We start from the raw sequence: 15,634 nt of genomic DNA on the forward strand, positions 1-15,634 counted from the left end.
GACAAGACTGAGGACTCAAGCTTGCAGGAGAAGTTCTTCACGCCCCCGTCCTGCTGGCCGCGCTCGGAGAAGCCTCCCCACCCGCCCCTGGGCAAGGAGAACGGGAGGCTGCCTGCTCGGGAGGGGGCGCTGCAGCCACAGAAGAGGGGGCTGCCCTTGGTCTCCGCGGAAGCCAAGGAGTTGGCCGAGGAGCGCATGCGAGCCCGAGAGAAGTCCGTGAAGAGCCAGGCGCTGCGGGACGCCATGGCCAGGCAACTGAGCAGGATGCAGCAGATGGAGCTGGCCACGGGCGCCCCCAGGCCCCGCAAGGCATCCTCAGCACCCTCCCAGGGCAAGGAGCGCCGGCCCGACTCCCCCACACGTCCCACTCTCAGGGGCTCCGAGGAGCCCACCCTGAAGCATGAAGCCATCAGCGAGGAGGTCCTCTCCGCGCCGTCGGACTCGGGGGGCCCAGATGGCTCTTTCACTTCATCCGAGGGCTCCAGTGGGAAGAGCAAGAAGAGGTCATCACTCTTCTCCCCCCGCAGAAACAAGAAGGAGAAGAAGTCCAAAGGCGAGGGCCGGGCCCCAGAGAAGCCCAGCCCCAACCTCCTGGAGGAAGCTGCCACCAAACCCAAGTCCCTGTGGAAGTCGGTCTTCTCTGGGTACAAAAAGGACAAGAAGAAGAAGGCCGACGACAAGTCCTGCCCCAGCACCCCCTCCAGCGGGGCCACGGTGGACTCTGGCAAGCACAGGGTGCTTCCCGTCGTAAGGGCAGGTGCGTCAGCGGCCGGGCCCACTTGCAGGCAGAGCGGGAGGGGCTCAGGTCATTGGGGCTCTCAGGATCCATGCTCCCACTGCCCTCCCAGGGGTTCTCAGGAGCCGTGCTGACCTAGAGAAGGGACTGAACCATGGGTTCACAGGGCATAGCCCGCTGCGTAACAGAGTTCTCAAAGCCAGCTTGAAACTGTATCAGGAAGACTATGGAGGTTTGTGCCCTTCCTAAAGTCAGATGACCCCAGAGGGGCCCACTCCTGCACAGGGCAGAGGGCAGTGCTGCCAGGAGGGGCTGGGCAGGCCCGAGTGCCACCTGCTTGGGGTCAGCTGTACCCTGCCCAGGCAAATGTATCCCCCAGGATGGGGGAAGGATCCCTTAAACTAAAATGAATGCAGCCCCCTACCCAGCCTCCGCTGCATGTGGGAACGTAGAATCAGGAGAGCGCTGCGCCTGCTGTCTGGCACCATCCTCATGTGACCTCCCTCTCTCCACAGAGCTGCAGCTCCGGCGCCAGCTAAGCTTCTCCGAGGACTCAGACCTCTCCAGTGATGATGTCCTTGAGAGGTCCTCGCAGAAGTCACGGCGAGAGGTGGGTAGTCAGGCGGGGGGCTTCACGGGGCCTGGGCCCCTCTACTCACTGCTGGGCTTTGGTGGGGTAGAGAGGAAGAGCAAAGCTGAAGCCAGGGATGGACAGCTAGTGGCGCACAGCCTGCTGACCGTTGACCCCTACACACTGAGGCGGTCACACTGGGCTTTCTACATAGGAGCTGGGGCCGTTGGCATCCACAGCAAGGGTTCCTGTTTTCTTGTGAAGAAGTGAAGACTGGAGCCATTCCTGCGTCACACTCCTCTTCGCTGGAGGAGGCAGCCTGGCATTGTCTATTTCTTCCTTGTCTATTCTTCCCCAGGGCCTGGAGAACACTGCCCAGTCCAGGGCTGCTGGCAGGAGCTGGGACCTCAGGCACTGAGCATTGTGCCTGGTCCTGCCCACTTGGTGGGTTTGATAGTTAGGGAGGGTTTGTCGTCTTAAAGGACTGGTCCAGGAACTGACCTGCAGGGCTGCTAGGTCTGACTCCGTCCCTCGCTTTCCAGAGCCCAGGACTTTGGGTGGATCCAGTGAAGGTGGAGGGGAGAGGAATCAGAGCACACTCTAATAGGCACCTGTCAGCATACAGGGTAGGCGGAGCCCTGGGGCCTGTGCTCCTCCTCCTGGCTGGGGGCAGCCTGGCTGTCTCCTGCTTCCTGCCTCCCTTTTGCGTGAAAAGCTTCCCCAGAATGTAGCATGCCTTCGTTGCAAGGCTTCTGGGGCTTGGACTTGAGTCTGCCCTCTCCTGCTGCCCAGTAACCCAGTCAGGCTACATGGTGCGCCTGAGCCCGTCACATGCCCATTCAGTGAAGGTGGCTCCTGCAGGCTGAACCAGTTCCTCTTTAAATAACTCAGCAAACTGGATGCTTTATTTCTCATCCCCTCCTTCGTCTCCCTTGGCCTTGCCAGCTCTTTGGCCGCTCTCCTAGAAGATTCTAGAGAGCCAGACCTCTCCTCCTGCTCCACCTTCTGCAGAGCCAGGCTTCTTTGTGCCCCAGCCAGGCCAGCTACTGAGTTAGGGTTGGGATCTGCGCCTTCTCAGGGACTGGGAGAGTGTGTCTTCTTCAAGGCTACCTGTCGAGCTTTCCTAGGCGGTCGCACTGGGGCTGAGCTGTAATTCCCCCGGGTTTCTGTGTGGGTCCCTAAACACATCCCAACACTGGTGACGGGTGCTGCCTTCGGGGGCAGCAAAGAATGGAGAATGTGGTCCCAGGCTCACTGCCGCAGTGGTGACAGTGTGGACATTCAACCTATTGGGTCAGGTTGGCCACCCACCTCCACATCCCTCACGTTGTTGTGGTGGGCAGTGTGCCCACTGCTTCTCCATCCGTGAAGCTGCCTGGGCTGGCTGTGCCAAGGCTAGTACTTGGTGAGCCTCCCCAGGGCCCAGCAGGTGTGAGGAGCAAGGGAGGAACAGGAACAGGACCCCAGGAACAAGCCATGGACACCAATCATGGAACCCTAGAGCCAGAGGGTGGCCTCTAAGGCCTCATGCTCCAGGGGCACCCACAGAGGCAAAGTCATTTGCTAGAGGTCACATAGGGAATACTAAAGTCAAAGTCAAGCCTGGGGGACAGACAGGCTAGTGGATGGCCGACCTAGAGGACGGCCAACCTAGGGGACGGCTGAGGACCAAGGAGACGGTCGAGCTAGGGGATGGATGACCTAGAGGACAGTCAAGTTAGGGGATGGATGACCTAGGGGACCCTTGAGCTAGGGGATGGATGACCGAGGGGACAGTCAAGCTAGGGGATGGATGACCTAGGGGACCGTCGAGCTAGGGGATGGATGACCTAGGGGACAGTCGAGCTAGAGGATGGATGACCTAGGGGACCATTGAGCTAGGGGATGGATGACTTAGGGGACAGTCAAGCTAGGGGATGGATGACTTAGGGGACAGTCAAGCTAGGGAATGGATGACCTAAGGGACAGTTGAGCTAGGGGATGGATGACCTAGGGGATGGCCAACCTAGGAGACAGATGACATGGGAGAAGGCCAAGCCACAGGCAGCTGACCTGACTCCCACATGGTGAGGAGTCAGCCTGAGTGAGAGCTGGGTGCTGTGCCTTTTCAAGACATGGATGCTAAAGTGGAAAGCAAACTGAACAAAAACAGCCATAAAGGACATTTTGGAAACAATTAAATTTAATAGAGGACTGGATGGTAGTGTAAATGTGTAATATCATCAGATTGTTAAGTTCCTTGCAAGTGATAAAGGCACTGTTAATGTACTTTTATGTAGGAAAGTTATATAGGAAAACGTCTGAGTTCTTAGGAAGTACATCTAAAATGTTTAGGGACGAACGATCATGATATCTACCAATGATTCATTACAAAAGGTCATATAAAAGATGACAGATGAAGCATGTGGCAAAATGGTAACCTCTGGCAGATACAGCTGAGAGGCTTGTGGGTGTTCATTGTCTTCCTCTTTCAACTTTCTTGTGGGTTTAAATTTTTCAAAATGAGTGTGGGGAGCAGGGGCTCTAAAGCGAGGATGGGGTTTGACCTGCCTCGAAAGGAGGAAGCCGCTTCTGCCAGGCCGGGATCCCAGGGCCACTCCAACGGCACAGGCGCCTCCTCCTGCCTCACAGCGTCTGTGAAACAAGAGCCTGGGTTTTGTTTTGTTAGAAATTTTTAAACCGGTCAAAATAACTTATATTTTTATTTAAAATGTTTATTATAGAAAATTTAGGATAATTCAGACTTTTAAAAAATCACCTGTAGCCCAACCTACAAGAGAGAACTTGTGTTTACCTCTTTTCTTTGCTTCCATTTGACTTTAAATACAAGCAACGCAGCTGCCTCTTGAGCCCGGCAGCCCACCAGAGTGTGGCCTGGGCACCCTGCCACGCCGCATCCAGTTTCACAGCAGAACTCCAGCGCCTGTGGCTGGCCACCACAGGCACACAAGGACGGGTGGTGACTTCGCCCCTCCCAACCCGGAAAATGGGTGGATTGTGGGAAGGCAGCCACTGCCTCCCATTACTGTTGACATCAGCCACAGGCAAAGCTGTTAGTGCTGTTCCTTAGGGTGCGGTGTGTAGTTCCTGTGGGCTTTTTGCAAGCCGCTTTGGGAAGTCATCTGTCTCTCTTTTTTTCTGAACCAGCTTGTTCTCATAACAACATTCTTTTGCTCTGATTTGTGGGAGAGGTGGGTCCACCTGAGGCAGGCGGGACACAGGTGCTCAAAGTCGAAGGAGGCAAATTTATTCTTGGGACGCACAGCTCCGCACAAGGCCGCCCCACAGATGGGATGGACGGAGCAGCAGGGAGCATGGCCAGGGTTGCAGCAGGCCTGGAGCTCTCAGGACTTCCCTGTCTTGTGTGCCACCACACACCCTGGTTTCCTTAGTGCCTTTCAGCCGTTTAATATGGCTGGTGAGACCAGAAGAGCAGATGGGACTCACCTTGGCCCTCAGAGCGGCTCTGCGCAAGGTGTAATAGAACGAGAAGAGGCTCCTGCTGCTGCCTGACGTGCTTTTGGTGAATAGCAGCTACTGGTGCTAGTTCACTTCCCTTTACTGGGCACAGTCAAGAAATGGCAGCTGGGTGGCACACAGGAACACTGCCAGCGGAGAGCCTATCGGGGAGATGGTCGGCTTCCTTCCCAGTTTTGCTACGTCTGTCTGTCTCTGAGAGCAGGACCCCCTTTCCTCCCTCCCCCCCATTCCACTCCCCCGGAGCATTCAGCAGGGAAAAGTGGACTGAATTTCCACAAGCACATGGTCACTCGAGGAGAAAAGCATCTAGAATCACATATTTTAACGGCTTTGACTTTACACAAGGGACATTGGGATGAGGCGAGTTTTGAGGGAGGTGAGGAAGAAGCTGTTTCTTCCCAATAAAAGAGTGAACCCCGGCTGTTTTCAAAACCGGGTCCACTCAGATGCCGCCACTAGGACCTTCACACCCAGATTCCTACTTAGGCAGTCCTGTGTGACTTTGTGAAAAATAATCACGTGTTTTAAGTCTTGTGTGTTTGTTTTAAACTTCTAACTTATTTTGCTCCATTTCTGTGTTCTTAATTTTTAATTTGTTAATCATTATTATTATTACTATTCTGTTTTGTTTTCTGATGCCATCCCCTTAAAAGTCGATTTATGTACCACACGCCTTGGCATTCAGGAGATCACATGCATCAAAGGTAGTGTCTCATTCCCGTCAGCTGGTCACTGTTGCATGCATGTCTGTGATTAACCACCTGTCGCCGGCCCCGGCCCTCCAGCCACATCCTCACTAACTCTGTTTGTGCGTGCATGGGGCAGTGGCACACACTGGCAGCAGTACTTCCGTTAGGCGCGTCATGAGCGGGAAGGAGGATGAGACACCTGCTCCTCACCGGCTGGAGTGCATGTGGTCATTTTGCTCTAGGTTCCTCGGGTCGGGACCCAGCTGCTCCTATGTGGCTGGGCACCCCAGAGAGGGGCAGTTCAGCAGCCCTCAGCTCTGATCAGCAAGGTGCAGTGCTGAAACGCCACTCATGACCCTTCGGGACTGCCTGTTCGGGGGACCCTCTGTCGTTTGAGCTCTTCGAGTGAAGATTATGAGTATAGACCCCAAGTCACATTTGTCATCTTTGAAGTCTATGATAAAGTTTTCCTGTTGGCCAGGTGTGGTGGCTCACACCTCTAATGCCAGCAATTTGGGAGAATCACTTAAGCCCAGGAGTTTAAGACCAGCTTGGGCAATATAACCAGATCCTGTCTCTACAAAAAAAATTTTTAAACCCATCTGGGCGAGGTGGCACACGCCTACAGTCCTGACTACTTGGGAGGCTGAGGCAGGAGGATCACTGGAGTCCAAGAGTTTGAAGCTGCAGTGAGCTATGATTGCGTCAGTGCACCCCAGCCTGGGTGACAATGAGACCCTCTCTCAAAAAAATCTTCTATAGAGTCTCCTTGTTTCATTTTCTTAGAGGCAATAAAGAGAGTCTTATGAATAAAGGCAAATCCCTAACCTTTGCCCCTCTGGTTGCCCACGGTTTGTTCAAAGCATTTGATGCTCCCTTGAGCCCTTGGCACCCACGTAGGCAGGGGGCTGTGGCCATCCAGTCCATGGACTTGCACTGGATTGGCCCATTACCTCCTCTGTTCTTGATGGCACTGGGTGCAACAGCCCTGGCCAGGCCACAACCTCTCTTCTTCCCAGTGGCCAACGGCTGCCTCTGCAGACCCCAGAGTCGGTCCAGGTGCACCTCCACAATTCTTTCTTCAGACTATACTTGACTTAAAAGAGAAGCATCCCTGTTCTCTCTACTTGGGTGTCATTTCTTGGAAGACTCTCATGGATACTGCTCTTCTGAAGGAAGTGGCCCTTGATACCAAACAGGAAAATAAAAGGATCCTGATTTCTCTCTTTCCTTCCCTTGTAAGCCTCCTAGAAGCAGGAGGCTTGGTGAAACAGCCTACCAATGTTTTTACTCCCACAAAGTTTTAAAGACCAGACATCTTTATTGGGGAAGCAGGTGATCTCAGTGATAAAGCAGTGTGTGTCCCTTTATTGTTTTAACTGCCTAACAGTCGGTCCCCACTCAGCCTCCTGTCCCTGTGCAGAGGTGGGCAAATGTCTCACTCTGTGGATCTTAGGTGTGCCCGTGGCACTGAGGGCTGCTGCAGGCTGGGGACTCTGCAGACCTCATGCCCTCTGCCTATCAGCACCCCCGTCCTGCTAGCACTCTACAGAGGACAGCTTGTCCTGTCTGCCTGGGCACCAACTCCAACATGGGGGACAGACCTCTCCAGGCCCCCGCTGGCCTGCCGCCCACCCCTGTCCTAGGCCTCCGTGCACCTGACTGAGGAAATTTCTCTTGTTCTCTCCAGCCAAGAACCTACACAGAGGAGGAACTGAATGCCAAGCTGACCCGGCGTGTGCAAAAGGCAGCTCGGAGACAGGCCAAGCAGGAGGAGCTTAAGCGGCTGCATCGAGCCCAGGTAAAACCATGGAGGATGGGACCAGGGCACATGCACAGGAGGGTTGGGCAGCATCTTCCTCTCCACCCAGCTGCTCCCTGCCGCACAAGCCAGTGCAGAGCAGAGCAGAGGTAGACAGGCCTCCCTGCCATCCGGATCACCTTTGGCTGGTGCAGCCACAGAGGCCCTGCCTTGGTGGAGCTGTCAGTCAAAAGGGAAGAGCAGGCCGGGTGCGGTGGCTCAACGCCTGTAATCCCAGCACTTTGAGGGGCTGGGGCAGGCAGATCACTTGAGGTCAGAAGTTCGAGACCAGCCTGGCCAACATGGCAAAACCCCGTCTCTACTAAAAAAACAAAAATTGGCTGGGCACGGTGGCTCACGTCTATAATTCCAGCACGTTGGGAGGCCAAGGCGGGTGGATCATGAGGTCAGGAGATCGAGACCATCCTGGCAAACACGGTGAAACCCCATCTCTACTAAAAATACAAAAAATTAGCCAGGCATGGTGACGAGCCCCTGTAGTCCCAGCTACTCGGGAGGCTGAGGCAGGAGAAAGGCGTGAACCTGGGAGGCAGAGCTTGCAGTGAGCCGAGATCGTGCCATTGCACTCCAGCCTGGGCGACAGAGCGAGACTCCATCTCAAAAAAAAAAAAAAAGGAAGAGCCCTGCATTGAGTTTCCCAAATCCTTTGTTGTGGAACAATCATTGTAAATCACCTTGTTCAATTGTGAGGACTGTCGCCAGGATCCCTTTGTGGCCCCTCAGCCTCTGATAGGCCTGGAATTTTTGTGGGAAGAGGTCAGAGCTCTCCTCCCGTTCTCCAGCTTGTGTTCAAGCTGCACAGACCCTGAATCTAGACCATTGTAGATTTCTCTTTTTTTTTTTTGTTTTGAGGCGGAGTCTCACTCCATGGCCAGGCTAGAGTGCAGTGGTGCTGAGCTCACTGCAACCTCCGCCTCCCTGGTTCAAGCAATTCTCCTGCCTCAGCCTCCCGAGTCGCTGAGACTACAGGCGCCCGCCACCACGTCCAGCTAATTTTTGTATTTTTAGTAGAGACGGGTTTCACCATGTTGGCCAGGATGGTCTCAATCTCTTGACCTCGTGATCCACCCGCCTCGGCCTCCCAAAGTGTTGGGATTACAGGCATGAGCCACCGCACCCAGCCTTCTCTTTTAAATTTTTCTCGTAAAGATGGGATTTCCACTGCACTCTTCAGGAACCCCCTCCAGCACTCTAGCAGTCTTGCCATGAGAACAGTCTGAGGTTCTGGTACTCAGGCCCCTCCTGCTACAGTTTACATCCACTTCATGTCTCTGCAACACTCCTGGGAGGGTGGTCACGACTACTTGAGCCATGTCCATACGCTTTGGTGCTGACTAGCAAGGCCCGGAGCCTAGCGTCTGCACAAGCTGGGTGGTTCTGGTGCAGGTGGTCTCCACACCACACGCTGAACGCACCGCCCACAGATTACAGCCCTTTCCAGAGCGGCAACTCATTTGTTTCCCCTCATGCGGGTGTGGAGTTGTGTGTCCTCCTGAAGCCAGGCTGGAGAGCCGGGTGCTCAGGCTGTGCTGTCTGTCGTAGATCATCCAGCGGCAGCTGCAGCAGGTGGAGGAGAGGCAGCGGCGGCTGGAGGAAAGGGGCGTGGCTGTGGAGAAGGCGCTCCGGGGCGAAGCAGGTACTGCCGGGCTCCCTCCTAAGCTCTGCTCCTGTAGGAAACCCTCCCTCCCGCCGTGGTAGGCTAGTTCTACTTCACCTCACCTGGAATTCGGCTGCTTTTCCAGCAGGATTTTCTGGGGCCCTTCATCACTGAGATCTGGGGCTTCCTGTTAAGCAAAAGAAAATGCCCGTCTGAGACAGCCCCAGGCCCATCCTGCTCCGCAGCCCCTCTGGGCTGCCGTTTCCCGCAGAGCGAAACTCAGTCCCCAGCATGTTGATGGCGAGCGCTGGCTCTTCCCACTCCTTCCCACCCCTCCATTTACTCTAGGAGGGAATAACTGAGAGTGAGAGAGATTGAACCGCAAGGAACCATCACAGAACTGCACTGAGCAGGTCCCCAGCCTGCACCCCACAGGCTCCCTCCTATCGTTAGTTCCCTGGGACCCTCCTGCCCACAGAGCCCTAGGCACCGCTGGTGGGGGAGCATGTGGCCACCCTCGGCACACACAGATTTCCAGAGGGCACCCGGGCCCTGTGTCCGCTGAAGGCCGGCCACTCAGGGTAGGGCTGGAGAGGCTCAGGGCATGTGACTAGCCGACGTGGAGCAGACTCCGGGGAGTGACTGGCAGGGCCCTGTGCTTGTGACTGCTGCTCCTGGCAGGGAAGCACTGGAGAGTGTGGTGCGCTCATTCCTGCCCTTCCACTCAGGGAACCCGCGGGGCCGCACTCAGCATAGTTGCGCACAGAGAATGCAAGGGAGTATCTGAGGCGTCTCTGGCCCAACGGCCCAGGAAGTCCTGTTGGTTCGGGACCTTGAAGCTGTAGGGCCAGCCCGGGGAGTGCAGTGGCCACTCTGCCTTCTCAAGCATCCACAAATCTTCGTCTAGTCTCTGGATGGGGAAACTGCCATCTCTTTATAGCCTGCAGGTTCAGCGTTCAAATCGTGAGCTGGGGATGAAGAAAAGGAGTGTCCTCTGACTTCCTCACTCTAGTGTGGCAGAGGGGAGCAGGGTGCCTCTGCTGACAGGCAGGCTGTCTGTGAAACGGAAGAACTGGGAGGAGGCGGCCAGGAGCAGGGCCAGCTGCTGCCATCTGATCTTGCTCAAAGACTGACCCATGGGTTCCTGGGAAGTGCCTGGTGTCAAGATGAATTCCTATGACCTGTAGGACTGAAGTTTGTGCGGTGGGGAGTGAGGGAGTCGAGAATGGAAGTAGGTCTCCTTTGCCAGGCCCTTTAAGGCCTGGAAATTGCAGCTTATCAGTCTCCTCAGTGATGACCTTCAGGCAAAGAGAGGGGATGGGGAGAAAGGTGAGGATGCGGATATTTTTGGTTTGGGCTCACCTGATGCTGTTAATGCATGAAGCCTGGGCTACCAAAGGAAATGCAAAAGCTTGAAGCACTTAGCGTCCGATAGGCCAAGACGACTGGGCTGTGTTACTGTGAGACAAGCACAGCAAGGCGATTTGGGTTCACCTGAGAGGGTCCGAGGTTTCCCGGCGAACCTGCGGTACCCCTCCCCCCTGCCCTCCTCAGTTAAGCCTGAGCCCAGATGGAGTTGGCCCCAGCCCACCTGTGCCCGACTGCGTCCGGGCCTGCGGGGCCCTGCCCTCGTGCTGTTTCTCTTCTTGCAGAAGATATCAGGAGAGAGTCTAGGCCCATCTTCATTCCTTCTTGCCCTTCTCCGCAAATTACTTCTGCCAGGATGGATAGATCTCAACACACAGGCAGAATAACTCAGCAGTGTGTGCACCCACAGTTCGTGGTTTAAGCCCTTCAGGAAGAAGACAGCACTCTGCCCTCCTTACTCACAAGGTGGAGGTGGTGGTGCCATCGAGGTTGGTGGTTTCCGTAAAGCACTTGAGTGCCCGTGGCCTCCGAGAAGTCTGAGTGTAAAACCATGCTTCAGTGCCTCTGTCACAGGCCCTGTTATTCAAGTTTCTGCCAAAGGGCCGGAAAATAACATGCTGTTGAAGATTGGCGTAGGATTTTGCCAGAATTCTTTCTTCTAGTTGTTAGATACATCTCCTCAAACATATACAACCTGAATGCCATCTAAGTCAGTGGTTTTCAAGCTTGTTTTTTTAGCAGCAGAACTCTTTTTACAAGATTATAAGTTCAAGTTTAAAGTCAAAAAGAAGCACTCTAAAATGTTGATAATTAACACAGATTTGAAAATACAGGTTATAGCAGAGAGTTGTGGACATGACTGAGTCCCAGCATCCAGCCAGTACACACAAGAACTGTAGTTGCTTTAAGTGAAAACAGGGCTTTTTTGTTCGTTTGGTTTTTGGATTTTTTAACAGCTTACTTAGAAATCTCAGGATATTCTCAGTTTAAATGATGTAGATACTAGACGTTTAAAATGAGGCAAGAGCTTTTTTTTTCACAGTTGGATCGTAGCAGATCTAACAGCAGTTCCTATTCCTCATGACAAACAAGAGGCTCCCAAACAGTAAACAAAAACCCAGCTACGCTGGAATACCACAGCAAAACGTGTTACCCACCTAAATGAAGGGACTCGCTGACAGGCGTGCATGCTGTCACTGAGCTGTAGCTCTCCTGGACAGACCCTGAACGATGGCAGGTGAGCACGATGCTGCAGGCCAGAATTTAAATAATGAATTAAATGTCCTCTTCACTAACACATTCCCAAGGAGTTCAGTCACTGACACACAGAGAGGCGGAAACTTGATCCTGAGGGTACCACAAACTCAAGCTCACCTGGCAGCACAGATTATTGGGTTGATGGTCTCCAGTGGGTGAAAAGTTGGCATATAAAACATTTGGGCCGGGCACAGTGGCTCACGCCTGTAATCCCAGCACTTTGGGAGGCCGAGGCGGGCGGATCACCAGAGGCCGGGAGTTTGAGAACAGCCTGACCAGCATGGAGAAACCCCGTCTCTACTAAAACTACAAAAAAATTAACTGGGCATGGTAGGATTACATGCCTGTAATCCCAGCTACTCGGGAGGCTGAGGCAGGGGAATTGCTTGAACACGGGAGGCAGAGGTTGCGGTGAGCTGAGATCGCGCCATTGTACTCCAACCTGGGCAACAAGAGCGAAACTCTGTCTCAAAAACAAAAATATTTGAAGGTGGTGTGTCTTATTTTAATAAGGTCTCTTAAAAGAGCTACAAGTGTTTGTACATCAGGTATTTGGGAGACCCCTTGGAATGCCTTTGGAAGAATCTTTAGGGTTCCACAGAAGCTTGAAAACCACTGTCCTAGTCCAAACTCCTTCCTTTATCTTCAGCAAATATCTCTATCCAAAGATGTTTCTGTTCTGTTTTTCAAGATGTGCCTTAGTAGGTCTGTTGGGATATTTCCTTGTGATGCATTTGAGAAAGTCTCAGGAATTTTCGGGAATTATGGTTCCTACCATAAGAATATAAGAATTTACAAATATATCATGTTCCTTCTCTTACGTGAATTGAATACATCCCTTCCAAGGCTGGTCTCACGTCACAGTTCCCCGTGGCCCTGCTCCTCCTTGGCCGATGCCGTCTGGGAAGCCCAAGTGTGCGTGCTACTGCTGCTCTCTCTCCTGCTTCTGCGTCCCATTCCTCTCCTTAGTCTCTTGGCACCTGGCTGAGCCCTGAAAAAGGCAGTGGCAGCTGGGCATGATAATAATCTGGAGTCTTCTCATCATGGCAGTCCACCCTTCCCTGGGGACTGTAGTAAACTGGCTGGAACCTGCTACCATCTCACTCGGTGGTCTCCAGCTTCCATCGCCGTCTGAGGGCGTCAGACTTTGTTAGCCAAGCTGCCTTTCCAGAGAAGGGCTCTGGCGTGGACCTGCCATCCCGTTCTCCGTTTGTCTAAGGTATGACAACGTATGGCCAGGCCGCAAGGCTTAGCCTTAGTGCCTTTGATCCTAGGGCCAGGCCACGACTTAGGTAATTTCCAGTCCTGGGGCACCTGGGAAAGCTTTTTGTTACAAAACCATCGGCTCAGCCTTGAGCACGCGTTGAAAAGCTGGGGCAGGACCGCATTCTACTACTGTCTGCTGTGTCACTCTCAAGGGGAGGCCCTCAGGTGGGACCGGAGACTGTGAGGATCTGCATTCAGAATGCGGGGTTTGGAGAAAAGGCAACACCATGGCGGCCGAGTGCTGTGCTCTGTGTGTGTTTATGATTCTGGGGAGATGAGGACCGCCCGCTCAAGCCCAGCCTCTTGGCAGCGCCCAGTCTGCATCTCAGGCATGGAAATTACATAGCGCTCTTGACCAGACAGCTGCGGAACTACCAGGCTAGGAGTGCCCTGGGCCAGCAGACCTCCAGGAGCCTTGGGGCAAGTGCCTGGGGGAAGAACTCTGCATCAATCTCTGCTCGTTTCCTGTTTTTAAGAAGGCCAACTGAATTTGGAGGCCTAAGCCTCGAAACAGGATCCCCTTCCTCTCAAACCCATTCGGCAAAAGTGGGTGTGCAAGGCGTTTGATAGAGTCAGCAGTGGGGTCGTGGGAATTCCTGGGAGAGCACCGACTGTGTGAAACCTAAGGATTGCAGAGCTTCTGTAGGACGTTTGCCTCCTGCCTGCAGCTTCCTGAGGCTGGGGCTTCCAGTATCACAACTGACAAGCAGGCAGCCCCGCACTATTAACCCTTAGTTAGAGAAGGTTGAGTCCCAGGGGCGGGAGTTCCCAGCAAAGCCAAAGCCTCTGTCCTGAATGTTCCCTGGCGTGCGTGGGATGTGTTGATAGTGACTGTTGACTCCCCGCGGTGGGTTTGACTTACTGCCCTCCTCCCACAGCCACGCAGTATGCAGATACGGCATGTGTGGACATGCGGTGTGTGATGCGCTTAGGCACGCATGCTTTCCAGCCGTTCCTCTGCTGCCTCGCTGTGTCTGCGTTTCCTACGCTCCGTATCATTGATTGCTTCGGGTGTGGGGGGACAGGAGGGTTACCTGATGGAATAACTCTCTCTTCACCGATTCCTTGTTGTAGACTATTGGGGAGAGTCTTATTACAGTGACCTCATCGACTTGCATCTGGGTGGTATGTATGGCAGCATCCGCGCTGACACTAACCCCGCTGACACCCTTTCTCCACCCGCGCTTCCCAGCCCCTGCTCACAAAAACAAGGAGAAATCAACCCAGTAACCAAATGGCAAAAGCACAGACCCTTTTCCAGCTCAAAACAGCAGCGTGCTGATCTCCCCGCTGCCCACATGTGCTCTAGAGGAAGATCTGAGCTTGCTTTTGCTGCCTGGGGTCGTTTTCATTTTTTATGATAAAACTTTGCCCACCCCACTCCGAGGCCAGCCTTGCGTCTGCATCCTGGTCCCCTGAATACACACACTCCAACACAGCTTTTGCCCTGAATCTCATCCCTCACTGCTTGTAGGAGTCATATCTGCTAGGGAGCTCACTGCCTGCCACCCTTACGCAGGGAAGAAAACACGCCAAGATCTCAGCCTGACCATTTCCACTGGGGTGTGCTCTCATTTCTCCCCGAAGAGCCGAGTGCCAGGGAAAGGCTTCTCTTTGTGATTTCTGCCCAGATTCACCAGACTCAAAGCCAGGTTGACAGGTGCCCATAACAACTTCCCTCCCTCCTTACTCTGTCCTGAGGCTCACTTTGTACTTCTTTTCAGTGAAGACAGGAAAAGCTCAAGGCCATGGTTCTCACAGTGTGGTCCCTGGACCAGCAGCAGCATCACCTAGGGGCTTGTTAGAAAGGGACAGCCCTGCCCCAGACCTGCAGAATCAGAAACTCTGGGGTGAGGCCTGGTTATGTGCTGTCACAGACCTTCCAGTGGGTTCTGATGCCCTCTAGAGCAGGAGAACCACTAGCTTAGAGGTTGCAGTATGTTTGTCATCTTGCCATTTGTACTAGTTCAGAGGAATGACTGATCCCTGTGTCTCATTTCTAAGCTTTGGGCAGCTTTTCCCTGGGCAGCTGCCATTGTGTCGAGGGGAATGCTGGGGGCTCTGGCTCCTCCTCCCTGTCCCTGTGTACTTGATGTGGCAGTCTGCCCACTTCATCTCCCCATGGAGGCTCCATGCCTAGAGGTGGCCTTCAAACAGAAGAATGGCAAAGATCATTGTCTCATGTTTTACCCTGACCCCATTCTTTTAAGAGGGTCACTTCTTGGCCCATTCATTTAAAAACCAATGTCGTAATTCTGTGATTCCACCTATCAGACAGTGCCACATCCAAGGCGGGGCTCTCGCCTCCCTGGGAAGATAGACTGTTGCTGTCTGTGCTTCCTATGTTCTCCGATCCCGCGCTCCCACGCACCCACCCCCTTGGAGACTCCATCGGTGTCCCAGGGCTTCCGGTGTGTTCCCGGACCTCCACACTCAACGGCCACTGGTGCTGCAGAAGGGCCGGTGCTTACATTCCAGTTAACAGACCCTTTTCCCGTCTAATGCCTCTTGCCTCCTCCTAACATCACCTCGGGAGTGTTCATGTCCATGCTAAGCAAATTTCCATGTGTGAAAAAATTCACACCTGTTATCCCAGCAATTTGCGAAGCCAAGGCAGGTGTATCATTTGAGCCCAGGAATTTGAAACTAGCCTGGGCAAGATGGTGAAACCCCGTCTCCATAAAGAAATTTTCAAAATTATCTGGGCATGGTGGCGCGTGCCTGTAGTTCCAGCTACTAGGGAGGCTAAGGTGGGAGGATGACATGAGCCCAAGAGTTTGAGGCTGCAGTGACCTGTGATTGCACCACTGCACTCCAGTCTGGGCAACAGAGCAAAACGCTGTCTCTT

General features: G+C 53.8%; 1 protein-coding gene across 1 annotated transcript in view; it reads left to right on the forward strand.

The window, feature by feature from the left end:
* Window positions 1-15,634, forward strand: part of MICAL3 (microtubule associated monooxygenase, calponin and LIM domain containing 3) — a 260,058-nt gene that overhangs the window by 230,366 nt on the left and 14,058 nt on the right. Inside the window, 4 exon segments of the mRNA XM_011984643.1 lie at window positions 7-757; window positions 1,252-1,346; window positions 7,167-7,277; window positions 8,841-8,934. Of these exon segments, the coding sequence (XP_011840033.1) occupies window positions 7-757; window positions 1,252-1,346; window positions 7,167-7,277; window positions 8,841-8,934 (1,051 nt within the window).

Source organism: Mandrillus leucophaeus, unplaced genomic scaffold, assembly GCF_000951045.1.
Source record: "Mandrillus leucophaeus isolate KB7577 unplaced genomic scaffold, Mleu.le_1.0 Scaffold270, whole genome shotgun sequence".
NCBI classification, from domain to species: Eukaryota; Metazoa; Chordata; class Mammalia; order Primates; family Cercopithecidae; genus Mandrillus; species Mandrillus leucophaeus.